The 24265-nt window shown below is 43.5% G+C and overlaps 1 protein-coding gene across 4 annotated transcripts; it reads left to right on the plus strand.

Moving 5' to 3' along the window:
- Positions 1 to 7152: 7152 nt before the first annotated feature.
- CSRP2 (cysteine and glycine rich protein 2) lies at positions 7153 to 21823 on the plus strand. 4 transcript variants are annotated; one of them, XM_073327708.1, is made up of 8 exons: positions 7153 to 7296; positions 9611 to 9707; positions 10466 to 10536; positions 16062 to 16180; positions 18626 to 18794; positions 20372 to 20504; positions 21046 to 21139; positions 21510 to 21823. In XM_073327708.1, exons 4-8 carry the CDS (start codon positions 16069 to 16071, stop codon positions 21584 to 21586), a joined length of 585 nt encoding a protein of 194 aa, XP_073183809.1. In that variant the 5' UTR covers positions 7153 to 7296; positions 9611 to 9707; positions 10466 to 10536; positions 16062 to 16068; the 3' UTR covers positions 21587 to 21823. The 4 variants fall into 4 exon arrangements, with proteins under 4 accessions (XP_073183809.1, XP_073183806.1, XP_073183805.1 ...); XM_073327705.1 differs by lacking the exon at positions 10466 to 10536; XM_073327704.1 differs by lacking the exons at positions 9611 to 9707; positions 10466 to 10536 and having other exon boundaries at positions 7154 to 7296.
- Positions 21824 to 24265: the final 2442 nt, after the last annotated feature.

Here is a 24265-nt window from a genome sequence, read left to right on the forward strand (position 1 = left end):
ACCAGGATTTAAACATGGGGTAGAAAAAACAGAATAAATATAAGACATCTGCCTCTTCAAGCAATGTCTTATAAAGAGTTGCTTAAACAAGGAATTTCACTCCACTCACGCTTCTTTAATGAGGAGCTGAGCCATTTACAAGAATTCCTTTACAGCCCTGATCAAATTTAGCTGAAAATGTTTTGAAAGCCCACATCTAAGGATTGTAAAACAGTACAGCCTATTTGCAGGCATGTTTCAGAAAAACTGAGGTCTTGTGACTGCAGGCTGGCCTGTATGTGTACAGCCCTGCACATATCATGACCCCGTTTAAGTCAATGGCAATCCACCAGGGCATGAGGACAACTGAGCAGAACAGTTTGCTGAATTGGATTCTGAGAATATGATCCAAAGTTGAAAGATTCCCCTTGATATCCATGGCCTTTAGATCAGGCCCTAAGTACAGATGCAGGTCAGCATTAGTTATCATTTAGAACAAAACTTAACCTTAAAAATAACCTTTTCTAATCTTAAAAGCAGGCAAATCTTCAATGAGAGCCAATGTGTGAATAACAAACTCCTTTGAAACTATTAGGCATTGAATGTCATGCTGTATGTCATTCGCAAGGTCACTTTGCATAGACTTGAAATAAGGTCACAAATCTGACCTATGACCTTGATGTTGAGTAGCATCAATGATCTTCATGTAGGTAATATACAGGTAAACAAAGATGCAATTCATAGAATCATAGAATATCAGGGTTGGAAGGGACCTCAGGAGGTCATCTAGTCCAACCCCCTGCTCAAAGCAGGACCAATCCCCAATTTTTGCCCCAAATGGCCCCCTCAAGGATTGAACTCACAACCCTGGGTTTAGCAGGCCAGTGCTCAAACCCCTGAGCAATTGTTTGTAGATTTGATAGAACTGTATTGATTAAGGAGCGGAAGATCATGTAATTCAGTAATCATTAAAAAAGTAAGTGCTCATTGTCACTAGGTGATAATGATTTCCATACAGGTGAAACACATGTAAACAAACAGGGCTTTTTAGATTAGCTAGAATTGTATGAATTTACAAAGAGAACCTCTCAGGTTAGGGGAATTACTTTTAAAAATGTAACTTACTTATACAGAAGCTTCCTTGGACATATATCTCTAACTAACTCTATATTTTGGAACTTAACAGCTCATTCAAAAGTCATAATCATAGGTCTTTGTACAGTAAACTCTACAATTATGTTGCCTGTGCTTCCTTCTTTGTGCATTTGTTCAAATTTTGTTGATTTATCATTAGTTTATATTTTTGTTCAATAAATTAAACAGTTGGTTGAGATTACGACTGAAAAGCACTATGTATGAGGAAAGCAGTATTAAAACGTATGCAAATTTAGACAAGGAAAAAGCATATCTGATGAGGGGCAAATAAAAGTCACAGCATGAATTGCTTTCTCTTCTCTTTCTCACTAATACTGTGTAAAGCTTACTTTACAATCCCCCTTTGCTATGAACAGGTTTTGAGAAATTAATTGAGATACTGAGGATATCACTGTGAATACTTGGCCTTTAAGGTTTATAGCAATGAGAAGGCCTACCTTTGGCTTTAAAATAATCTTTCATATTAAGTGGGGGGGAGGGATGACTTACAAATCTTTTTATTGTTGTTTTACTGACTACAATATTTCAGCATTCACAAGAATACTTTTATTAATATTACAAGATACTCTGAATAATAACCATGTCAGGGTATAACTATCAAGGCTCATTAAAATCCAGAAAGGGAGAAGCAGAATAATTCCCCACCACACAGACACACATACAAAATAATAACAAGGAGCAGTAATAGAACAGCAGATTGACATTCTTTGTTTTAAGTAGACAGAAGTTGGGGCAACATTTATAAAAGCAATCCAGGATAAGATGATCCCAGGTGCGTGGAAAGACCTTAGTGGTTTGTAAAAAGGCTAAAGATTGCGACATACAACAAATGTTCTAGAAGCAAACTAGGTCAGACAAACTGTGATTTATTCAGCCTCAAAAAAAAAAGAAGCAAAACCTACTGTCATATATTACAGCACAGCTTTGACCAAAGATTTGGGGAGAGTGCGCATGCTTTGTTTCAACGGTTTTACAAGTGACGGGAGAGTGCTGCTTGTTTATACTTTCAGAAACTTTATAAAGTCATTCAACACAGGCAAGGAAATCAGAAGGAAACAGAATAATACTTCCCTACCAACAATCTAAACCTATATATGCCACTGCCATAAAGGGAGCAAAAAAATCAGTAGATGTTTTCAAATCTTTTTATCCAAACTTAAACCATTTTTCTAATTATAAAGTGCTGAAGTCAGACTGGCCGCTGGATCCAGGTACCAGATCTGGATTTTTGTGGCTGTGGCACTCTTGCACCAAGGCATGTCAAAGGTTAGGTTGGGGGTTTTTTTACTGGGGAAGAAGGGGAGGGAGGGTTGTGTGTGCAATTGCAGCAGCCAGATTTGTTCTCCATTTAAGCCAGTAGTGGGCAACCTGCGGCCCGTCAGGGTAATCTGCTGGTGGGCCGGGAGACGGTTTGTTTACATTGAATGTCCGCAGGCACGGCTGCCCACAGCTCCCGGTGGCCGCAGTTCACCGTTCCCAGCCAATGGGAACTGCTAGCGGCCGTGCCTGCGGATGGTCAATGTAAACAAACTGACTCGCGGCCCGTCAGTGGATTACCCTGACGGGCTGCGTGTGGCTCGCGGGCCTCAGGTTGCCCACCACTGATTTAAGCAGTGGAATTTGGGGGCTGGGGCCAAACACTGGCAGGATCCAGTTTTATCTAGACTCAGTGTCATGGAAATAATAAAGCTCCCCTTACAAAAAAATAAAAAGCAAAATAAACCCTAAACAAATGAAAAAACACCTCCCCCCGCCCCCAAAAAAACCCCCTGCCTTTCACACGCACCACAGTGAATCTAAATGTTGATTTATAGGAGATGGACAAAGAAAGCCTTTTTTCATTACTTTTAGAGTGACTGGGCACATACACACTGTCCTTTGCATTGAAGTTCTATACGACTGATTGAAGAAAGGTCTATTTACAATGACAAAGGTGTATTTACAATCCACAGGAAACCTTCATGTGGGCACACACAAGCCAGGTTTTAACTCACCCCAGAACTCTTTCATAGCTGACAATGCTCACAGTTGTGATATTCCACTGCAAGGCAAACACATCGCTCTGGAGTACAGCTGGTCCAAATCTTGGCCTACTCTTGAATTCCAGCCTGGCAGCCAGGCCTCACCCCCACCCCCTGGACATTGGAATCTGGAGTCTCCTTCTTTCTTCTTCTATGTCCAGACTTGGGCAGGCTGGCTATCCTCTCTAGTTAGTGGGTGGTGATTGCTGGCTGGTGGATCTGACTTCTCTTTATGCCCGATGTCTATGGTAGCTGAGACTTTTGGGGACAGCTAGCTGGGTTGGGGACATTCCCTATGAAGTTGGGTGTTTTTTACGTCATCTGGGTTCCTGCTGCTGGGAAGCAAAATCATTCTCCAAATGTTGGTTTGGCCTGGCTGCATATGTCAGGATGGCGCTAACCATGTTTGTGAAGGCTATTGAGGAGATGGGGTTGGCTGTCCAGGTTTGTGAGTCAAGCTTCCGGCCCACCAACTCCTCCTCCTCCTCTTCCCTGTCCCAGGCTCCAGTGGCTGCCAGTTTCATTTTCCTGGCCACTGCCCCATGCTACTATCTGTCTGAAAGAGGAGCTCCTACTCACAAGTTCCCAAAATGGCACAGGAGTCAATTATGATTTTATCATTATTTATATTACTGTGGTGCCTGGAGGCCCCAAACAGGAAGTAGCCTCCCCCCACCCAAGTGTTAGGTGCTGTACACATATATAATTAAAAAGACAATTTCTTCTTTAAAAAGTTTTCCCACACAAAGAATTTACATCCTAGTATAGGGTGTAACAAACAAACAGAGAGAACAAGTAGCAGTAAAACAATCCTGTTTATTCAAATAAGCAGTGATTGGAGGGAATGAGCTACCGCTGAGCTTGGCTGGGCAGACCTTGTGAGGGTCAAAGGAGGTGTCAATGACTAGACAATGGAGGAAAGGAAAGAGAGAGGGTCTTAGAGCAGAAGTGGAGTCATGGTCATTGATAGACTGGAAGTTACAGAAGGCCTGGAAGAGGGGATAGATGAGCAATGTTGAAGGAGTCAGGGTGGAGGTCAGATAGAGAATTCAGCAATGAAGAGTAGGAATTAACCATTCAGCATGATATCTTGAGGTGCTGCACTAATGGAGGTGCCATCCTTCTGATCAGATATAAGTAGGAGGCTGTGTCCATTTGTGGGCAATAAAGACCTGATCCAAGGTTGCAGATTAAACAAGGAGGGAAACGTAATGAGACAAGGTGCTAGGGGATCAGATGCAAATTTTATCTGCACAAAGTTCTGAATATACAATTTCCTCCCTTTATATGACCTTTGAAAGAACAGAAAAATCTCAATTTTTGCTCCCTTGACTGGAAAGTTTATGTTTATCAACAGGAACAGCCAGAATCAAAACAAATATATTATTTGGAGAAAAGCGAAACACAGGTGAAAATGAGTCCTGATTCTTGTTTTCAGACAGTGATTCTACAAAATATAGTGAATACAGAGCTATACAAAATTCTCAAATATACAATACTGTTAATTTTTTTTCTGGAGGATTTTGCTGTGCGTCAACACAGTCATTGATGTGTCAACAAACTTATGATTGTCTCCCTTTCCCCCATAGTTATGCCCCTACATTAGACTGACAAAAGATCAAAAGTGGGGAAACTTAGTCTTGGAATTAAGACGGTCAGCTAATTTATGTGAACTCACTCCATAGTGTCAAGCTATTGTACAGGTCTCAGCCTCTAGTTACAATAAGACAAGTTATTAAAAACAGTGCCAATTGGTTTCTGAATTTCCTTGTGTTAGGTAGTTTCAGAATCTTAACAGAACTGTAAAGTCATTTTATTCTAATTTAGATTTCCTTTGTTTATATTTATAATAGTCTTTAGAAAGCTTTATCAAAAGAAAAAACTTCTTAGCATATGGAGGAGAACCATGGTGAAGTGATAAATATTCTATCTCCAAGCTAGCTCACTGTGGGGCTGGGAGCGGGATTGGTCAGACTAGAGGAAATGTGCATTAGACACGATAAACAGAATCTGCAGTAGCCAAACTTCTGGCTCTGTCCACCTCTTTTGTTCTTTCAGAGGAGATCCTTTCTCTTATTGCAGTGTCAAAGGAAGGACATGAAAGTCAGCTAACAACTACTTCTTTTTTCTTTTTCTCTAAAGCCCATAGGGCCTCTCATAACATAAATGCTAGCATTTTTTGTGCTGCATCAGTGTGGAAAATCACTTTGGGACAGGCTGCCATGGTTACTTACGATGAGTACTACCTTACTCCACAAGAGAGCAAGCAATGAGTTTGATCATGGAGTAAAGCTCTAAGGAGTGCATAAGCAAGGCAGCAGAATGTGGCCCTTCATCATTCATTGCAGTGAGAAAGAAAAATAATAATAACGAAGGAAAATATCTGCAAGTAACCATCACAAACACAGGCAGCAACCTCTGAACACTAAGTGCTCCTATTATCTCATTCTAATGGGAGAGGCCAGCTAGCATTTGTTCTTGTTATTCACATGCCTGTTGTGCATGTAATTTTTAATCTTATAATACGGACAATTTGTGGTCTCTGAATGTGCAGCAGGTGTTGTGATTTAGGGCTTACACGAAGTGGTGCTATCAAAAATGCCATTTTACTTTAGAATAATTATAGTGTTTTGTAAGAAAATGTCCACACATAAGAGTTTGCTGAGAAAGTACTCCCTGTGCTGAAATAAAGAGCACCTTTGTCTGAATACTCTGCTGATTTAGTGTTTGGTTAATAAACAGGGCTTCTTCTTGATCAGAGAAAACACTATAGATAGAGAGGAATCAAAAACAATCAACGCACTAGGTCCTGTTGATACTAAAGAAGGAGCCATGTTTAAAATGACATTAAAACACAATTCAAACATGGCTCCCAGAGAACTGTTTTCTAACACAGAATTAAACATTATTCAAAACCCAAGTTCACCACTAGTCAAGAATTCAATTAAGAATTCAGGATGATATCTTGAGGTGCTGCACTGATGGAGGTGCAATCCTTCTGATCAGATATAAATAGGAGGCTGTGCCCATTTGTGGTCAATAAAGATCCCTCAGCATTTGTGCAAGAGTATGGAGTTGTTAGCCATGGTTAAATTGTAATTTGGATATGTACCTTTCTATATCATTATTACGTATAGGATTTTTCACATCCTGTCCTTCTATCCTGTAACTCAGATGCTACACTCTGCTCCAGAAGCGGCTGCATTTCAAACCTGGGTGAAGTGATTCATGGCCATATGCCTTTTGTAAAACACCTTCGGATCCTCTTGGGTGAAAGGTGTTGTAGAAAAGTAAGCTGCTTTGTCTTATTAGCAAACCTCTCTCTTTAGTAACAAGAGGTTATAGGTTACTGACTTTCAAGAGCCGGAAAAGTGCTGCTCGCACAATTATTTCCTCACACATTTATCAAAAAATAAGGGTTTTCTCCTAGACAGATTTTCTGCTTTACGGCTTTCTTTTTTAGATGTCTACCATCTGATTGCCACCGTCCTCTGAAGTGGGTTCTGAAGGATCGCTGCGAACGCAGCCTCAACACTTACTCCAGACGCCTGCGTTGCTATGGCAGAAAGCAGAGTGAAACGTGCCGTTTATTGTGGTCACCCCGGATTGCAGTTGTAGGCGACGCTCAGTCTCAGACCAGCTAGCGGAGCTCAGCTGTGTGACACAGCTACGGGCTGGGAGCGGGGAGAGAAGAGGGGGAGGGCTGGGAATAAGACCCCGTCTCCAAACTACCTGCACGCCCAGCCCTAGATTAACACTCCCCCCCTGCGGCCGCGGAGCCTGGAAATCCAGCTCCCCGGCTGAGCACTCCCCGAGCCGCCCGAGCTGAGCTCCTGCAAAGCGGGACCCCAACCTTCCTCCAGGAGACGTCCGGGGCGTGGGGGCAGGGGCTGCAGCGGAGGCCGCTGGTTCAAGGTCCCCAGTGGCTGGGGCCTGCGGCCGGCCAGGGGCGAGGGCCGGGGACTGGCCGGGGAGGCGCGCGGAGCCGGGCGGGTGGGGCTGGGCTTCCCGCTCTAGCTCCGCCCCGGCCGCGCTCGGACCCTTTAAACAGGCGCCGGGGCCGCCCCAGCGGCGGCTACGGAGAGTGAGTCCGGCCGCCGCCGCCGCCTTTCCCCGAGCTGCTGCGAGCCGAGGCGCTGCGGTGAGTATCCGGCTGCCCCGGGGCCGGCGGCTCCTGGCTGGGCGGGCGGCGTCCTGGCGCTGCAGCGGGGCCCCGCCTTGGGACTGGCGGTCCGGGGGGCAGCGCGCGGGGGCTGCCGGCTGCTCTGCCCTGGGCGCTCCCCGGGGCTGCCTCACAGCCCGAGCGCCCCGCCGCTGGGCGCGTGCCGGGCTTCGCGCTCCCCCCCGCCGGCTTGCGGCGCGGGACGAGAGAGACGCGACCCCAGCGCACACTGACTCCCTGGGTGGTGAGCGGGGGCCCGCGGGGTCGGGCTAGGGCGGCCCGCTGCCCTGGCCGGGGCTCCTCCGTACTGCCGCCTGTTCTCCAGCCCCGGACGCTGGGCTTTCCGTGCGAGGCCGGGCGTCATCACAGGTGGCTCACCGAAGAGCGTCAGGGTTCATGGCACCGTGCAGGGCCTCTGAAGCCGAGCCACTCTCTGCCAGTTCCCCTGCGGGTTGGGAAATCCCTGGCCTGTCGGACCTCCTAGATGCAGTGACTCCTTGGGGCGGTGCATTCGTGTTGGAGCCTGAAGCTGGCCCAACCAGCCCTGGGGGCGGATGCACCTCGAGTGAGTAGGGCAGTGATTTCAAATGGCAGCGAAATGGCTTTCGCTACCTCATGAGACCAAAATACCACCTGTGCGGGTTTTGTGGTCTCCCAGTAAACTTGAGTATGTGCCCCCAATGCCGGGCATTTCTGCAAAAATATATTGGGTTAATTAGGCTAAGGGCTGGATTTACGCCATGCGTGCCCCTGGGAACAGCACCCACCCTGCCTACAGCTGACATTCGTGTTGCACAGAGTTTTAGAGGGGTCAGGTGCCCCTAGAACACTAGTGCCCCTAGGCACCTGGCTAATTGGAAATCCAGCCCTGCCTTTCTCCTTGGCCAAATTAAATCCCTGGATATTGGATGGTTTAAATAATGCGGATATCGGTGGGTGCTTGACTAATTAGTAGTTTGCTAGAAATGCCTTGACCCTGACACGTACATCTGTTTGGATACACTAGATTGATACTTGCAATAACTTAATCTCCTAAAACTATGCTATATAGCATTAAATTAGCTAAGTTAACTAACTGGCAGTTTCTGTGGGGTAATGGTAGTGTAGAATCAGTAGCCCAGCTTGTTGTGGGGTACTGAGTTCAACCATATCTTCTACTGTCTATGAATCTCCAGCATCTTGGGGGGCCGGGAGGGCAAGAGAGCGAAGAGCTGCTTCAAAATCACTTAAGAATAGTGGGTCTGGAGGGTTTGCATTTCAAAGTTTGAGTTGACGGAAGGCAGGAAGGTGTGAGTGGACTAACGTACATAAATTCAAAACATCAGTTTATGAAGCAATCTAAATTCACTTGCTATCTGATACCTGTGGAAAAGAAGCACATACAGTAGAACCTCAGAGTTACGAACACCTTAGGAATGGAGGGTGTTGGTAACTCTGAAACATTTCTAAAGTTGTGGTGGTTCTTTCAAAAGTTTACAACTGAACATTGGCTTAATACAGCTTGGAGACTTCACTATGCAGAAGAAAACCGCTGCTTTTAACCATCTTAATTTAAACGAAACTAGCACAGAAGAGTTTCTTCACCTTGTCTAATTTTTTTAAACTTTCCCTTTATTTTTTTTGTTAGTTTACGTTTAACACAGTATGGTACTGTATTTGCATTTTGTGCAGGGGATGGTTGGTTTGTGTTTCTCCTGCTGCCTTGTTGTGTACTTCCAGTTCCAAATAAGGTGTGTGGTTGACCAGTCAAGTAGAAACTCTGGTGTTCATAACTGTGAGGTTTCACTGTAGTGGATATGTGTGCACATAGCATTAGCTTGCCAAGCTGATTACTTATGTTCCTGGCCAAAACAATTCCATTTTCAACAATTCTATTTTTGTCACAATAGTTACACTAACAAATTTGGAGTAGTACATGACTAGAATGGCTTGGTGGGGTCTCTTATTAAAGCTATTAGAAAAGCTAGTCCGATGTACATCTAAAACTGGCTTGATGTAAGATTAGGAGCTTGAAAGATTTCTCTCCCCCCTCCCTCAGCGTTCTTCATAAGCAGGGGCTCACTTCCCTGAAGCAGGGTTTACTTCCAGAAGTTCAAGTACACAGCAGGTAAAACTTGATTATCTGACTATTAAGTGCTAAGTGCTGACAATGCTGTACAAGACAGTTCCTGCCCTAAGAAAGTTGCATGGGTTTTTTTGGAGGGGGAGGAATCTCATGCTACAACGGCCTATCAGTAGAAACTATAAATACTAAACACTAAATAGTAAATGCTTCACACTTCCCTGTTTCTAGGTTGCCATTTTATGAAAGCATCATGGAGGTTTTTTTTTTTTAAAACACTGCATCGGGAGCGTCTCTAAAAGTAGTGCAACATTTTCCAGACTCTAAGGTGAGTTGTTTTTTGAGGCAGTTTTGTACAGTGTAGCTAAGTTTTGTGCAGATTTGGACAGTTGGGGTAAGGTCTCTTGCTATTTTGTCAGGTTCCATGACTGAATGGTTGAACCAGCTCAGAGCGCTCAGCAAATAAACTTGCAGGGCTTTTGCAGGAGACAGTCCTCTCATCCAGTGGAATGACAGAGAACATTGTGAAGCAACAGTCCTCTTGGGGTGTTGAGGGCATGGGGGAATCTCCACTGGCTCAGAGAGCATCTTAGTTTTGCCCTGCCTTTTTTAACAGGATTCCAAACAGGTCACTGCCCCATGACGTATCCAACCAGTAGTGCGTGTTTGTGGAGTTTTTTGGTTTTGTGGTTTAGTATCGCAGGTGGCTAACTGGGCTCTTCTGTGCCATAGGGAGATTGTACTAGTGCGTGCTCGTATATGGAAGTGTTGTAGTGATAATCCTAGTATCTGCATGCCTGTTTCCCACAACTAGTTCTAGAAGTGGGATAAATATTGAAGTGGAAAATGGAAAGTGTCATTTTGGGGATCAGAGCTGAGCAGGAGAAACTAAGTAAAGAAATGCTGCATTTTCCCATGGGCCAGGACTCCAAAACCCAGGAACAGTTAGTTGTTTGCAGTTCGCTTGTGAAGGCAACTTGGTTGTGAACTGTTCAGCTATGTGAACATTTCATGCAGCTCTGTGTAAAATATTATGTGCAGGGGAGTAACCCCACTCTTTAAGTTCCTATTGCTTTAATTTTATAGCTTTTCTGCTTCTGGCTGGCTCTGACAAAACTCTAGTCTTTTGACTGCATCCAGTGGAAACTCAAACCCAGGTATCCTTTTTAATGTGTAGATAATGTATAAGGTTCCTGGATGGGGAGCTGCCTGGAAGGCACAGCTCTACCCATGCACCTACTACTGTGTGTACGTATCTCTTCTTTTGGTAGCAAACAGGGTTGGTCGCCTAATTGCAGGGCACAGTAGCTGCCTCTAGGTGTTCTTGAGGCATCCTCACTGCCTTGATCCCTTTGAATTGCATAGGAGTATGGCTTAGCACTTTCCTCACATGCTGCTGTTTAGCATATTGCCTGTAAAATATCTCGATCAATTTTGGCTCTTGTGTCCTTCACTAGTACATTGAGTTCTGTCATCATGGCTAAAACTTCTGAAGGGTTAAAGTTGGCTTCTTTTCCGGACTGCTGCTTAGGCAAGATGTCCTACTTGTGACTCTACAGACTGTGCATGTTTAAATGCACAAAACAAGAGTCCAATCTTCAATAAGAATCAAAGCTTTAAGGTCAACTGCCTACAGAATTTTTGTCCAACCCTCGGACAAATGCTTTACTTAACATAATATGAAATGTGAGTTTCTAGACCAATCACTGAGCAAGGGCAAGGAACACCTTTTAAGATAAGGTGTTTTTTTTAATGTAGAATGAAACATTTCAAACACTTGCATTGTTTTATTTTTAAAAAAATTGCTTAAATATTAGTGACTGCTGACTTAACCCTATATTCCCATCAGAGAATGGCACCGAACTGGGGAATGGGAGCGGGGTAGTACAGTCATGGCTTTCAACGTGGCGTAAATCAGAGCACCACTCTGAGAAGGGGTGCAGGGTATAGAACTGAGTACCTCTTGGCAGGCGCATACTGCAAGTCCAGGTGTATGCTCCTGTGGAGAGGAGGGTGGCTGCCAAGAACTCCTAAAACAAAATAGTTCAGAATTATAGGGTACCATTGGTACAAACATCTGGAAAACTTAGTACCACGTCAATGGCTCTTAAATTCATTAAAGGCCTGCCTGAATGAGCAGAAGTTTTATCAAGTTCTGCAAGCAGCTTTCATGAGCTACAACATCCTCCCTACCCTTCGGAGGACTGAAATCAGAATGCTATTAATCTGCCTGTGGGCTCTAATGTGTAGCATAGCTCATGTTGGAATAATGTAGACAGAACACATGATATCTAGCTTTTAAGTGGAAAGAATTGATCTTTAGGGCAGGACTACATACCGTGTTCTCTAGCTATCTGACCACTCCGAGGTGCTGTATGTGGAACAGATTAACAGACTGCTTCTCACTGAAGTCCGTCTTCTAATCTTGACTGCTTGGGGATGACTTGTGCTGATAGCTCAAGGAATACTGCTATAGAAGCTCCTATGGAAATGTTAAAGGGGAGGACAGTTGGCCTTGGTCTCCTCAGGGACACCCACCTTCTTGAAGCACTAACCTTTGTTGAAGTTTGAAAATCAAAAGCCTTAAGAACATCAAATTCTGACTTCCTTTAAATTCTGTCTAGATACTTGCATAGCCTTTATCACAGTAGTATCTGTGCATCTTGTAATTCATAATGGATTTTATCCTCCCAGTGCTTCTCTGGGGTATGGCAGTGCTTTCCCTATTTGACAGCTGGGGAACAGAGACACAGGGTAGATTAATTGACTCTCCCAGTAAGGCTGTAACTGAGCTGTGAACCTGGGTCTCAGTCCCTGTATCCAATCACTGGGGCTATCCTTCTTACTAAATATTTTTATAAGAAAGAAGAGGCAATTAAATAATGTGTGTGTACATAGGGGGGTTCAAATGTGAAAACAAAAACAAAAGGCAGGTCAGTGCCTTGTAACAGTGCCAAAGCCCTGAGAGGCCCAAGAAAGAAGCTTATTTAATAAACAAAATTTCAACTTGGCCTGTTCTCAGACGCATACAGAGTGGGAAGGAATCTCTTCTCCATTCTGCAGCTAATGTACAAGGGTTTGGAAGAGGAATGCAGCCTGTATCCCTCTTTCAGAGGACCCTGTTTGCCATGATTGATGTCAGCTGCTGTGTGGTAACACAGCCAAACACTTGAATAAAAGAAATGGAATCTTAATTTTTAGACTCTACCAATGCCAAGAATGACAAATAGTGGTGTCATAAAACAAATCTTACTAGCCCGCTCAGAGTATTAGTTATTGCCAACCCATTGAGAAGCAACTGTGCTAACCTCTTGGAAAGGGTGCACAAAGAAATATTTCAGTAGTTAAATTAATGTCACCACCACAAATGGAACAGCTACTAAGCCACTTCTGTATTAAACAGAACATTTCCGTAAACCTCTGCTTAAGAATTTGCTTAAGATGTCCCAATTTGAGTTAATCAGCAGTTAATCTTGTTTTCCCACATTCCACTAGTGGCTGTCCTGTCCTGTCCCCCCCCCCCCCCCAATTGAGCAAAGGTCTCTTAGCAGTTACTAAGCAACATTCCTTTTGAAGGGCATGCTGTCACCCTTGTCCTGAAACTGTATTTTCCCCTCTGTGATCCCCCCAAGGGCACCCACTTAAAGGTTTCCAGCTCCCAGTCCTTCCCTCTCTGGGCAGAGACGTGTATCTCACTCCCTTCTGACTGGATTTTTTTTTTTTCAGGCTGCACAGCTCCCTGATCTATGCTGTGATATCCCCAGCACACCAGTCTGCCTAAAGTCTAGTGTCTACACTTGGCTTTCTCTCCAAGGGCAGTGAACAGTGTATTGCTAGCTGTGATAAGTTACCACACAGCTCCTTCTAAGCAAGCACATTTACTCTTAAGGGAAAAACCATTACAGCGATAGCATATAACAGTAAAAGAACCTACATGCATGTTTAAAAGCACACCAAGGGTCACCCCAAAGCCAGTCTGGGGCTCTAGTAGGTGTCAGTCCTTCAAATCCCCACCACTGGGTTTTCCCTGTGGTTAAAGTTCTGATCAGTCTCTAGATCAGGAATCTGAATGAAGACCCCAAGTCAGTTTAAGGTTAGTCCATTTATCCCAAAGTCGTTTGTCTATTGGTCTCTGGAGAATCTGGTTTGAGAGCCTCCTAAGAAGGTGGTACTTCTCTGGAGGTGTTTATAACCACTGTGCTTTGCCTTAATCATCCCCGCTATTGTTTTCAGTTCCTCAAGGAGCTGTGGTAACCCTAGAGACACAATCCTTGGTCTACAAAGATACAGAAGCCATTCATACAGCCTGGTTTCCCAAAGATAGTGACTCGGAAGCATTCCTTTATAGGACACTAGTCAGCCTTACAACTCCAATTCAAAACCCTGCAGACAGCAGTGAAACTATCAAGAGCATGGGTGGTGGGTGGAGCCCCCCTTTGGAGAGGCTAGCCCCCAGAGCCACAAGCCCCCCACCTGGAGGAGTCATGAGCATCTGCCCCCCCTTGGCTGGGGGTGCCTTGGGCTGGCTGGAGGCCCAAGCACTCCTCCTTTGACTGGAGGAGCCCTGGGCCAGCTGCAGCTGCGCCATTCCTCCCCTCCCCAGACCCCAATCAAAGGTCTCACTGTCATCGGAAGAAACTTTTCATATGCCCCATGCAGGTTCTAGGGTGGCTGAGGAGGCAGAATTTGCCACTCAGCTTTCTGGGTTCATCAGTAACCTCTCTGGAGTCTCGGGAGTGCCAGCACTAGGGGAAGCTGAGCTTCCCCTGGCCTATTATACCCACTGGCCATGGTCAGGAGTCGTACTGACTACAGTACTTGCTACTGCTCTTTGGGGGAACTACTAGGAACAGCAAATGCAGGTTTGAAAGTTGGGGGGGTGGGAGAAAAATACTTCTCCACTTTTCTTTCTTCACATCCTCCCTGAACAGAAGGTCCTGGATGGGTGAGTGTGAGGGAGCTTCAGATGTCATTCCTATCAACCTCTGACTAATCAGATGGAGTCCAAAGCACAGATCAGGGACAGGTCTGCCTTTTCAGTAATTGGAGGTAGCAAGAGAGGCTGAGTTGTGCCAGAGAAGCCTCCACTTTTTTTCCCCCCTCCATGTCTACCTCTGATTCGTATAGGAGACCTTTTCAAAGGCACCAAGGGCTGTTAGGCAGGCCTTGTGGCCCTGTAAACTTTCCCTATGTCAATACCCTACTGCCGTAATATTTACACATAGGTGAAATCCTTGTCTTAAAACTACAACATCAATGGAATTCTGGGTCTGCATTAAAAAACTAACAACTGGGCCTCCTCTGTGGTGTTCAGCGTACAGTCATGGGCCCTGCCCCAAAGAGCTCACAGTCTCCATTTGAACAAGAGCCAACAAATGGAAAAAAGTAGGGGGAGGGAGCATGAGGAAACAGCTGAACTCTAAGATTTATTTTCTCATTAAAAATCCTGACCTCTTACTGCAACAGCACTCTATAAAGAAGATTTAAGAACTAACAATGTTTTTATCTTGACTGTCTGGAAAATTACATCTAATGAACAGTCTCATTTGAGAAACAAAATCCAGTTGTCCCAAGGGCCTCCCAGTGTCTACCTTAACTGTAGTGCTCTTCTGCTTAAATTGGAATTTTTTTCAGCAGTTAGCTTTTGGCATTCACAGAAGTGCCATCCTAGCAGCACTAGTTTTCCTTTACAGCTGTAGGGGGTGGAGTGTCTCTACGAGCAAATATTTAAGTATCAAACCAGTAAGTGCAATAATGATGGTGTTCCTAAAATTTACTGCAGCTTAGTACGTGACAAGAAATAATACTACATGCTTGTGGTTGTCAGCCATTTTCTTTCACAAAATTACTACTTTGAATATTTGGGCTCACTGCACATGCCTGCCTGGTGAAGGTGAGATTTTATGTCACTAGCACGAGGATGCCTCAGAAATGATCCCCATTAACCACTAAATTTCAGACACTAGTTCAGAAAAACACTGTTCTTAGCATAGCAAATTGCTCTCCAGTTAGGCAAACCTTGTGGTTTATGCCATTTTCCAAGGCATAGACTCTGCAGAAAAACAAAATGCCTTTGTTGGCACAATTGGTTGGCTTCCATCAGAAGAGAGAAACCGGATTAATGAAGTATAGAAACTGAAATTACATCCGTCTGGGAGGGTGTTCATTCAAGGTACAGTAAAGCCATTATGCATGCAACTTTGTGCATATCCAATTCATGTAACTTTCAAAATTCTGAACAGGCAATGTAAAACAGGGAATGTAAAAAAAAAATTGGTTTTTGGGAGGCATTATCTTCTGTTTCCAGGTCTCCTGCTTAATGCACCAAGCCATATTGCATACAACAGTGGGAACTTAAGGGTTTAAAGATTTGTTCCTTATGCTTAATTGGAGGCTCCTGCAGCATTACAGATAAGCCCATAAAGGCTGTTTGACCCTATGAGTACTATCTGGGATGTAGAATGTGTTTAGTACTCACAATCTGACTACTATAGACACTTTCTTATAGAACTAGGCTCAAAACGGCCAAAAATCTGGCAGACTGGCAGCATTGTGTTAAATTACTACAGTTCTTAGCTCAGACTCTTTTGTATTGACTCTTTGAGAACTGTACCTGTGAAATAATTCAGTGAACAATCTCGATCTTGCTGCTCTGTCTCAGATTACTGATGTATCTTCACAGAGTCAGGATGCCAAACTGGGGAGGCGGTAACAAGTGCGGTGCCTGTGGACGAACAGTCTACCATGCTGAAGAGGTTCAGTGTGATGGGAGGAGCTTCCACAGATGCTGCTTTCTTTGCAGTAAGTATTCCTCACATGCTGCTTTTCGTGTCATGCCAACTCTTGTCAATGAAAGTTTCAGTGGCTCTGTTGCATGTCTGACTGAACAGTGTCAGAGCAAGATGTTCTTCTACAAATGTATCCATAGGGGTTACATAATAAAGGCTCTGAGTTGGCATGTGGGAAACTGAATGGCAGTGCAAGTTACCAGAGTGGTCTAGTTTTGGGGGCCCCCAGGAATGCTATGAATGCTGTCAGATTTAGGTTAACTTGTCACCCTTTCCCTTATGCCTCATAAGGACCTCCATGTCAGTAGAGGGAGAGCTCATCCAGAACCACTGAAGAAAGGTGTTCCTCTCTGGTGTGGGAGAGGTCCTAAAGAGATTTGTTAAACTGAGCCTAGATCTCTCCTTCACAACCTTATGTCTGGAAAAAGGCAAGGAACATGTTTTAGAGTGAGAAATCTACATTTGAATTCTGTCCAAACAGGTAATGGCACAGCAAGAAGGCTTGATTTGTTTCGATACAGTTTTGTAGAGCCAAGCTTCTACCTCTGTATCTGTTGGAAAGTAGATGGAGGGCTGAAGGAATAATTAAATGAGTCCTCCCTTTCTCTCTTTCACCCAGGTCCATGTAGATTGCGTAGGATATTAAAGCATCAGTAGTTTGGCTGAATTTCTAACTAATACGTTTAGCGGAGCGAAAATCCTAGCCCCCCCCTTGGCATAGGAGGCTGTGGGTTATTTCAGATGAACAGAGTCCAAGTCACTATTTTTCAGTCTAACCAACTCATTCAGGCATCAAAACTAGCTTTTTCTGCTGTAAAGATTGTTTATTAGTTGGAAAAAAGGTATTCTTATAAATTCACAAACTGCCTGTCTAACAAAATCAGAGTACTTCAACTTATTGCAAATATGCAGTGTCACTTTGCCCAGCTTTCTGGCCTCAACTATCTGGGGACAGAATTAGGGTTCAGCCTTGCTTTAAGGAAACTACAGTTACAAACAGGAAGACTTTCAAAATTAGCTTGCCACTAATATCTGCAACATCCCATCTATGTGTGGTGATGGGATATAGGTGTGTTTATATTCCTTTTCCTGGTACTCTACAGCAATTGTAGCAAATTATTTGGCTGTGGCTCAGTTGGCTTAAGTTCAGTTTTTATAGAAGTTTCTTCTATTAAAACTTGGAACATGCAGTCAAACAGTTGGTTGGTTTAGTATATTTCACTATGAGCGAAGCCAAGGTCATGTTTATGTCTTTAAGTCTTTATGTTTTAAACTCAGCAAAACTAAAGACTTGTATTTTAAAATTGATTAATTGCTCTTAATTACTATAAAATGCCATGTATCAACTGTCTACTGCAGGGGTTCTCAAACTTCATTGCACCCTCTTCTGACAACACAAATTACTACATGACCCCAGGAGTGGGGACTGAAGCCTGAGCCCTGCCACCCTGGATATGGGGGGCTGAAGCTCATTAAAACAGGGTCATGACCCACTTTGGGGTCCCGACCCACAGTTGAGAACCGCTGGTCTACAGAATCCATGCAATAAACAAAGGTTTCTGTGTATTTTGAAGCTCTTACAGCTTTTTTTAAACAAAGTCTTAAAGAACTGGGTTGTAGTTGGGCTTTCAGTCCAACCTGCACCCTGTACAGGCATCAAAATGCTATGACTGGAGAAAGGGCACTAAACTTAGTTACAAAAGCAATGTTTAGAAGAGGGAAGCAGAAATAGCTGTAGTCCTTACAATGTGACCTTGGGCAAGTCTTAACTTCTGTCCTCCGATCAATCTGCATAATACATCTAATTCTTTCTTGCCTGCTAAAATGTTGCCGTTCACACATGCTTTCATTCTTCCTGAAGTTCTGCATTCCTCCGAAAAGGAGGATCAGCCACTTGCAATAGAAAGATGCCTCTGATGAAATTATTGGGTTACTGAAAGCAATCTGGTTCTTGGGTTTACAGTTCTAGTCTGGTATCCATAAAAAGTAAAACAAACCCCAGGGTCTAAAATAGCAGCACAAAAGCTGTGGAGAAGCAGCTTGCCCATGTGAACAGAGGGCCCTGAACTGTCAGACAATTAAATGCTTCTGCACTGATGCAGATGCTTGTTTCCATGTAACTTGAAGCAAGAGTGGAAATGGCTGAGTTTAGTATCTGGTTTTCTGTGTAACCTCATTAATCAAACTACAACAAGTTTCCATTCTTTAAATATCACCATGAGGGTGGGAGGGAATAGAGCCTCTTTATGAAGCTAAACATAATTCACCAATTCAAAAGAGAAGCTGCCTCCTCTAATTTTCAGCAGTCCCACAGCTCATTAGGAAGAGTTCATAAGGAACAACTGTGGACAGGGGAACCCATGACATCTGGCATTTGACTTTTTTTTTTTTGATTTACTGCATGTGCTATGGCTGAAAATTGCCCCTTCTGGCAATTTAAAACTTTTTTTTTCCCCAGTGGTTTGTCGGAAAAACTTAGACAGCACAACTGTAGCAATTCATGACGATGAGGTTTACTGCAAGTCCTGCTATGGAAAAAAGTATGGTCCTAAAGGTTATGGCTATGGCCAAGGAGCAGGTACACTCAACATGGACAGAGGCGAGAGACTGGGCATCAAGCATGACAAGTAAGTTCAACTCTTCATTATATCTCACTGCAAGATGTACAGTTGGCATGTGATCTTCATGTTGTGCTAAAGATTCTTCATGCAGGAGTTAAAGGCCAAATGCTCTTACAGATGTATAATGTGGCTATGCTCTAAACACACTAAAATGCCAGCATATCCCACAGCAGAATATTGAAGTAGAGAGACACTGTAGGTCAGAGGTGCACTGAACCCATGATGCGTGTTCCTGCAGTCCTGCTGCACACAACTTCCACTGTTATCAGTGGGAGTTACCTGAAGGCAAGACTTTAGGATCAAGCTTTTAATCTCTCTGGATTATGAAAAATTATATTGTGCTGGTTACTGGCTTTATGCAAGTTTAAAGATTACTGAACATGTCTTGTTTAGTATTCAAATCCGACTTATTGGCTGATAGGCTCATACACTAAGCTTTGACAAGGTTGTGTTCTTTTTATGAATTAAAATAAAGGAGGATTTGAGGTGGTATACAGATTTATTGTCTCTATGGAAAACTTAATCCTGCTCTAAATTGAAGTGCCTTACTGCATTTCAGTCTGTCAGGTATAGCAACTAGTTGGCCAGGCAGTAGCAAAAGTGTGATAGAATTGGTTCTTTAAAGCAGGTCAGGTAAAAGTACTTAAAGCTATATCAAAACCTGTTCAGAGTAGGAGTTTGCTATCTAAACAGCAAATGCCATAACTAGTACACACTTCTAATGACTTCTAGTTCCATTAAAGTTCAACTGTTCGTAGCTCAGTCTTGCTAAAATTCCAGCTTCTAATCTTAACAGTTGAGATGTAAATTCTCATGAGGTTGTTCATTCAGTATCTCCAAATTTAATTTAGAAACTGGCATACTGACTTGGGCAATGGCTCACCAAGTCAGCATCCGGTATTAGATACTACTTTGTGGTGTTTACACCTTCTGGGTAACTGGGAAGTACTATGGCATGGAGGAAACCTATCATGTTGTCATTAGGTCAATTATTATTATGCAAAATTGCCTTAAAATAACAGCTTCTCAGCATGGAAAACACCATTAATCAAACCACTTCAGTGTCTTGATTTAAAAAAAAAAAAAAGATAAGGTGAGGGTGGATTTTAAAGACAAATGCATGTGGCTGGGGCTGCAGTTATTATGGATTCTGGCGAAACCTAGGTGTGTATAGTTACAAATAATTATTTGTATCCTGTATTCAGATATCCCCCGCTCTCCTCTTTTTAGAGCAGTTGTCTACAAACTGGGGGTGTGCCCTCATTGAGGAGCATGGAGGAACGTTCAGGGGACGTGACAGGGCTGGGAGGGAGCACCACCCAGCCCTGTTCTGCCCTCAGCTAGACTTTGGCCCTTGGCTCCTAGCCGACTACAGCTCTGGCCCCAGCCTAGGCCTCCTTACCCCTGTCCACCCCTCCCCTCGAGTTGCGGCCCCACTCCTGGCCCTGGTTCCTGACTGTGGCTTGAGGAAGGCGGGTATAGACAGGGGCAATGGGGGCTTTGACATGAAAAGCTTGAGGACCACTGTTTTAGAGGGTAAATAGGCACACAAGACTGACCTACTATATACCTCTTCCTTCTAGCACACCATCTCCTCACCGACCTACAACAAGTCCAAATACTTCAAAGTTTGCTCAGAAATTTGGAGGTGCAGAGAAATGCTCTAGATGTGGTGATTCTGTTTATGCTGCTGAGAAAGTAATAGGAGCTGGAAAGGTAAAATAGATTTTGATAAAGTTCTTTGCTGAATAGGATGTGGGGGGGCAGGGACACACACAATCGAAGCAAGGTTTGGCTACAAACCGTTTTTTCAGCATATTTAGCCAGAAAGAGTCAGGTAGGCCAATTACTGTGATGCAAAATTCCCTTCGTATAGCAGCTTCTCTGCATGGAAAACACCATTTAATCAAACCAGTTCAGTGTCCTTTAAACCAAGATAAAGGTGGGGGAGGGTTTTAAAGATAAGTGCATGTGGCTGGGGCTGCAGTTGTTAGATTCTGGCAAAACCTAAATGTATTTAGTGTTTTACCTAAAGCATAATATTTCTTTGCTGACTTGCATCTGAAAAAATCTGTTAAAAGAGCTGGTCTCTGTCATCTATCATGTCGTTGCATTATTTAAGTGAGAAACAGAAAACTCCTAGAGTAGGATCCTTGTCTGCTTTAGGCTACAGGAGTCTGTGTACCTATTGCTATTTAAAAGTTACTCTCAAGAGTGTCTAGTAAATACAATGACTTATACTCTTTGCTTCTCTTAGCCTTGGCATAAAAACTGTTTCCGATGTGCCAAGTGTGGGAAGAGTCTAGAATCCACAACCCTGACTGAGAAAGAAGGTGAAATTTACTGTAAAGGTAAGCTGAAGAAACATGCTGGAACCCTAACAGTCTACAGTTCAGAGTAGCATGTGTTCTAAGGAGCAGAGATCTCCAGTTCGGATCTGGAGTGGGAATCCTGTGCTGACATCTCAGAAGGATTCCTCCCTTTTGACAGGGTTTGACATTTAGCACTGCAGTATTGCTAAAAATTGTTCTGCAACTGTGCAATATTACTTATTGATCTGTTTGAGGAATAGTTAAATGGCTCTAAATGCTCTATTCTCTAGCATCCTTCCATGAACACTGCTTTTGCTGAGCAGTCCTGAGCAATAGAAGTCCAGTAACTTGCAGGCATCCTAACATGTCTTTTCTGAAAACATTGCTTTTTTTCCCCCCTTCCTTTCAGGCTGCTATGCAAAGAACTTTGGCCCCAAAGGATTTGGATATGGGCAGGGAGCAGGTGCCCTTGTTCATGCTCAGTGAAAGAGTAAAATCCAAGACTGATCATGGTTCATAGAGACTCTTCCTCTGCAACAAGGCACAGCTTAAGTGTTACTAGTTACTGTGAAACTGACACTAGTGTATTATAATATTGCTTAGATCAAGCTTTTACCAAATACTAAAGCACTATATATTTCTCTATTTTTCTTGTAGACCACATGTTAATGAACACTGTGTTAGCACTGTCATTCCACTTCAATAAAGCTTTGCATATTGTGACTTTTTTTTGTTTAGTTTATCTTTAAATTATCAGGTAAAAACTGCTACCCTCTGACTCACCAGTATAAAGAGCTTGAGACCAGTGCTGGATGAAGGCACTTGGACCTAGTGCCTCAGCACCTGGAGTCATGTGGTTACACCAGTTTCTGCTTAACTTAAAAAGCTTCTAGCCCTTATGACTGGGGGAAGGAGAAGAGCCTTGAATTGCCCTGTGTATGCCATTGGGGGTTTCATTCAGAGACCTGCTGAATAGGGGCACCCTTGGCAACACCTCCTCAGCAATGGACTCTGGCATGAGAAGTGGGGAGTGGGCCCTGCTCACTTACCCCATAACTAGAATGCATCTGCATGGGTAAGTACTAGAGGATGCAGGGGGTATTACTAGGTATTCCATATGGAGACAGAGCTGTGGGGGAGCATTGTGAGTGTACCTAGGGCCTTGGGTTTGCCTTAATTTAGTCATGTTTCTGTCTACTTTTCCGTTTCCTGCCCACTGTAGAAATACTAAGTGAAATCCTGTCTCCTTAGAAGTCAATGACACAACTCCCAGTAACTTCAGTGGGTCCAGGATTTCACCAATAGGGTATACAGTGTTAGACCTGAAGGATTCTTGGAGAACTAGTGACACTGCATCAGAAGAATAAAAACCTGGGGAAGTGACCATTTCTTTTGCCAAAGCTCTAAAGAAACAATGAAAAGAACTTGAGTCGCTGATTTCCTGAGCTGAAAGCATAGGTCTCCACAGCTTGAGCTCAAGCACCAGGCTCTGTTGGTGAAGTGTGTTAGACTGATAGCCTCTGTGTTTCAGGCACAGAAAGGGACACAACCCACTCCCACTAGTGGGATACATAAGCACCTCTGTCCACCCAAACTGGGCTGACAGCCCCTTTCCAAACTCTTTTCAAGCAAAAAAAAAAAAACACAACAGGGCACAAAGGACCATCTTTCCATAAAGTACACACTTCAATCTGTGACAGTTCCTCAGATTTGTCACCTACAAAAGATAGCTCCGCTTTGGGAATCTCCCTCACATCCTCAACTGTGAAGACTGAAGCAAAAAATTCATTTAGTTTCTCTGCAATGACTTTATCGTCTTTACGTGCTCCTTTTGTATCTCAATCGTCCAGGACCACCACCCCCCCTCCCCCGGTTGTTTAGCAGGCTTCCTGCTTCTGATGTACTTAAACATTTTGTTGTTACCTTTTGAGTTTCTGGCTAGCTGGTCTTCAAACTCCTTTTTTGGCTTTCATATTACATTTTTACATTTAATTTGGCAGTGTTTGTTCCTTCCTATTTACCTCACTAGGATTTGACTTCCACTTTTTTAAAAGATTCCTTTTTATCTCTCACTGCACAAACTAACATTTAAAGTTCAAACAAATTGTTAGCAGTCTTCTAAAACATGCCTGGGAGAACACTGCAGTCTTGTTCTAATGCTTGAAAAACAGATAATGAGTTAATAGAAACTAGTTAGACTTGAACTGACCAAGTTGGCAAGTAAGCCTTGCAAACAAGAACCCCTCCCTTTTCTTAAAAAAAAAAAAAAAAAAAAGTGATAATGCAGTTAATGGATGTAGTCTTTGAAATCCTGCAGCTCTGTAATCAACTATGTGACAGCCCCAAAGGTTGGGGGAGGGCAAGTTGTGTAGAATGGGGAAGAAGGAAACAAGCATTACTGATGGAACCTCTTAAAAGTCTAGAGAAGATAGGCATGTTCCTGCATTGTTTGTGCACGCAGCCAAAAACTGATTGACCTCTGCTGCTACTGCCAAAATATTAAAAGGGCATCACTCAATCACATCTTATCAAGGAACTTTCACCACTGTCTCTACATGTAATGACCACTAATATTTTCAGTCTTCCACACTACCATGGTCTCTTACTCTAGAGTCGTAGGTTGCCACGGTAAAGTCCAATCCTTTCATTCTTATCTCTTTTAGTATGTAGGTAATCAGTCTAGAAAGGAAAAACTTACAGGGTCCTAACGTAATTTAAAATGAAGTGCTTCCTTGCTTGCCAGACATGGTGGAGAAAGGAAGAGGAATAAAATGAAGCTGACTTATTTTTAATTGATAAGAGGAGATAGTAGCAATCACAAACTACTCTGAAGTGGCTCTGTGACCACTCCTACTGTGTGAAAGCACTGTATGTGATTAAAGCCATTTCTCCAAGTCCAAGGATGCATCGCTGTTTCTAGCTTCCAGCAACCCATAGAAAGCCAAGTGCTTAGTTCATCTTGTGTGACTGCCTGCTCATTGCAGGCCACAGACCATCACACACCTCCCCCTATATTAGACCCCCCTAACCACCAGTTGAGTTACTGAAGTCTTCAACTCCTGATTTAAACATGTCACATTACAAGGAATCTACCATTTATACTAGTTCAAGCCAGCATGTGACCCATGCCCCATCCTGCCAAAGAAGGTGTAAAACTCCCAGGGT

The sequence above is a fragment of the Lepidochelys kempii genome, chromosome 1 (assembly GCF_965140265.1).
Source record: "Lepidochelys kempii isolate rLepKem1 chromosome 1, rLepKem1.hap2, whole genome shotgun sequence".
Classification (NCBI taxonomy): domain Eukaryota; kingdom Metazoa; phylum Chordata; order Testudines; family Cheloniidae; genus Lepidochelys; species Lepidochelys kempii.

Excerpts from the sequence above, each read along its gene's own strand:
- CSRP2 (XM_073327708.1), top strand. The coding sequence starts at position 16,069 with ATGCCAAACTGGGGAGGCGGTAACAAGTGCGGTGCCTGTGGACGAACA. Across the intron at positions 20,505-21,045 it reads AAGTAATAGGAGCTGGAAAG|CCTTGGCATAAAAACTGTTT; the intron begins GTAAAATAGATT and ends TGCTTCTCTTAG. Across the intron at positions 21,140-21,509 it reads AGGTGAAATTTACTGTAAAG|GCTGCTATGCAAAGAACTTT; the intron begins GTAAGCTGAAGA and ends CCTTCCTTTCAG.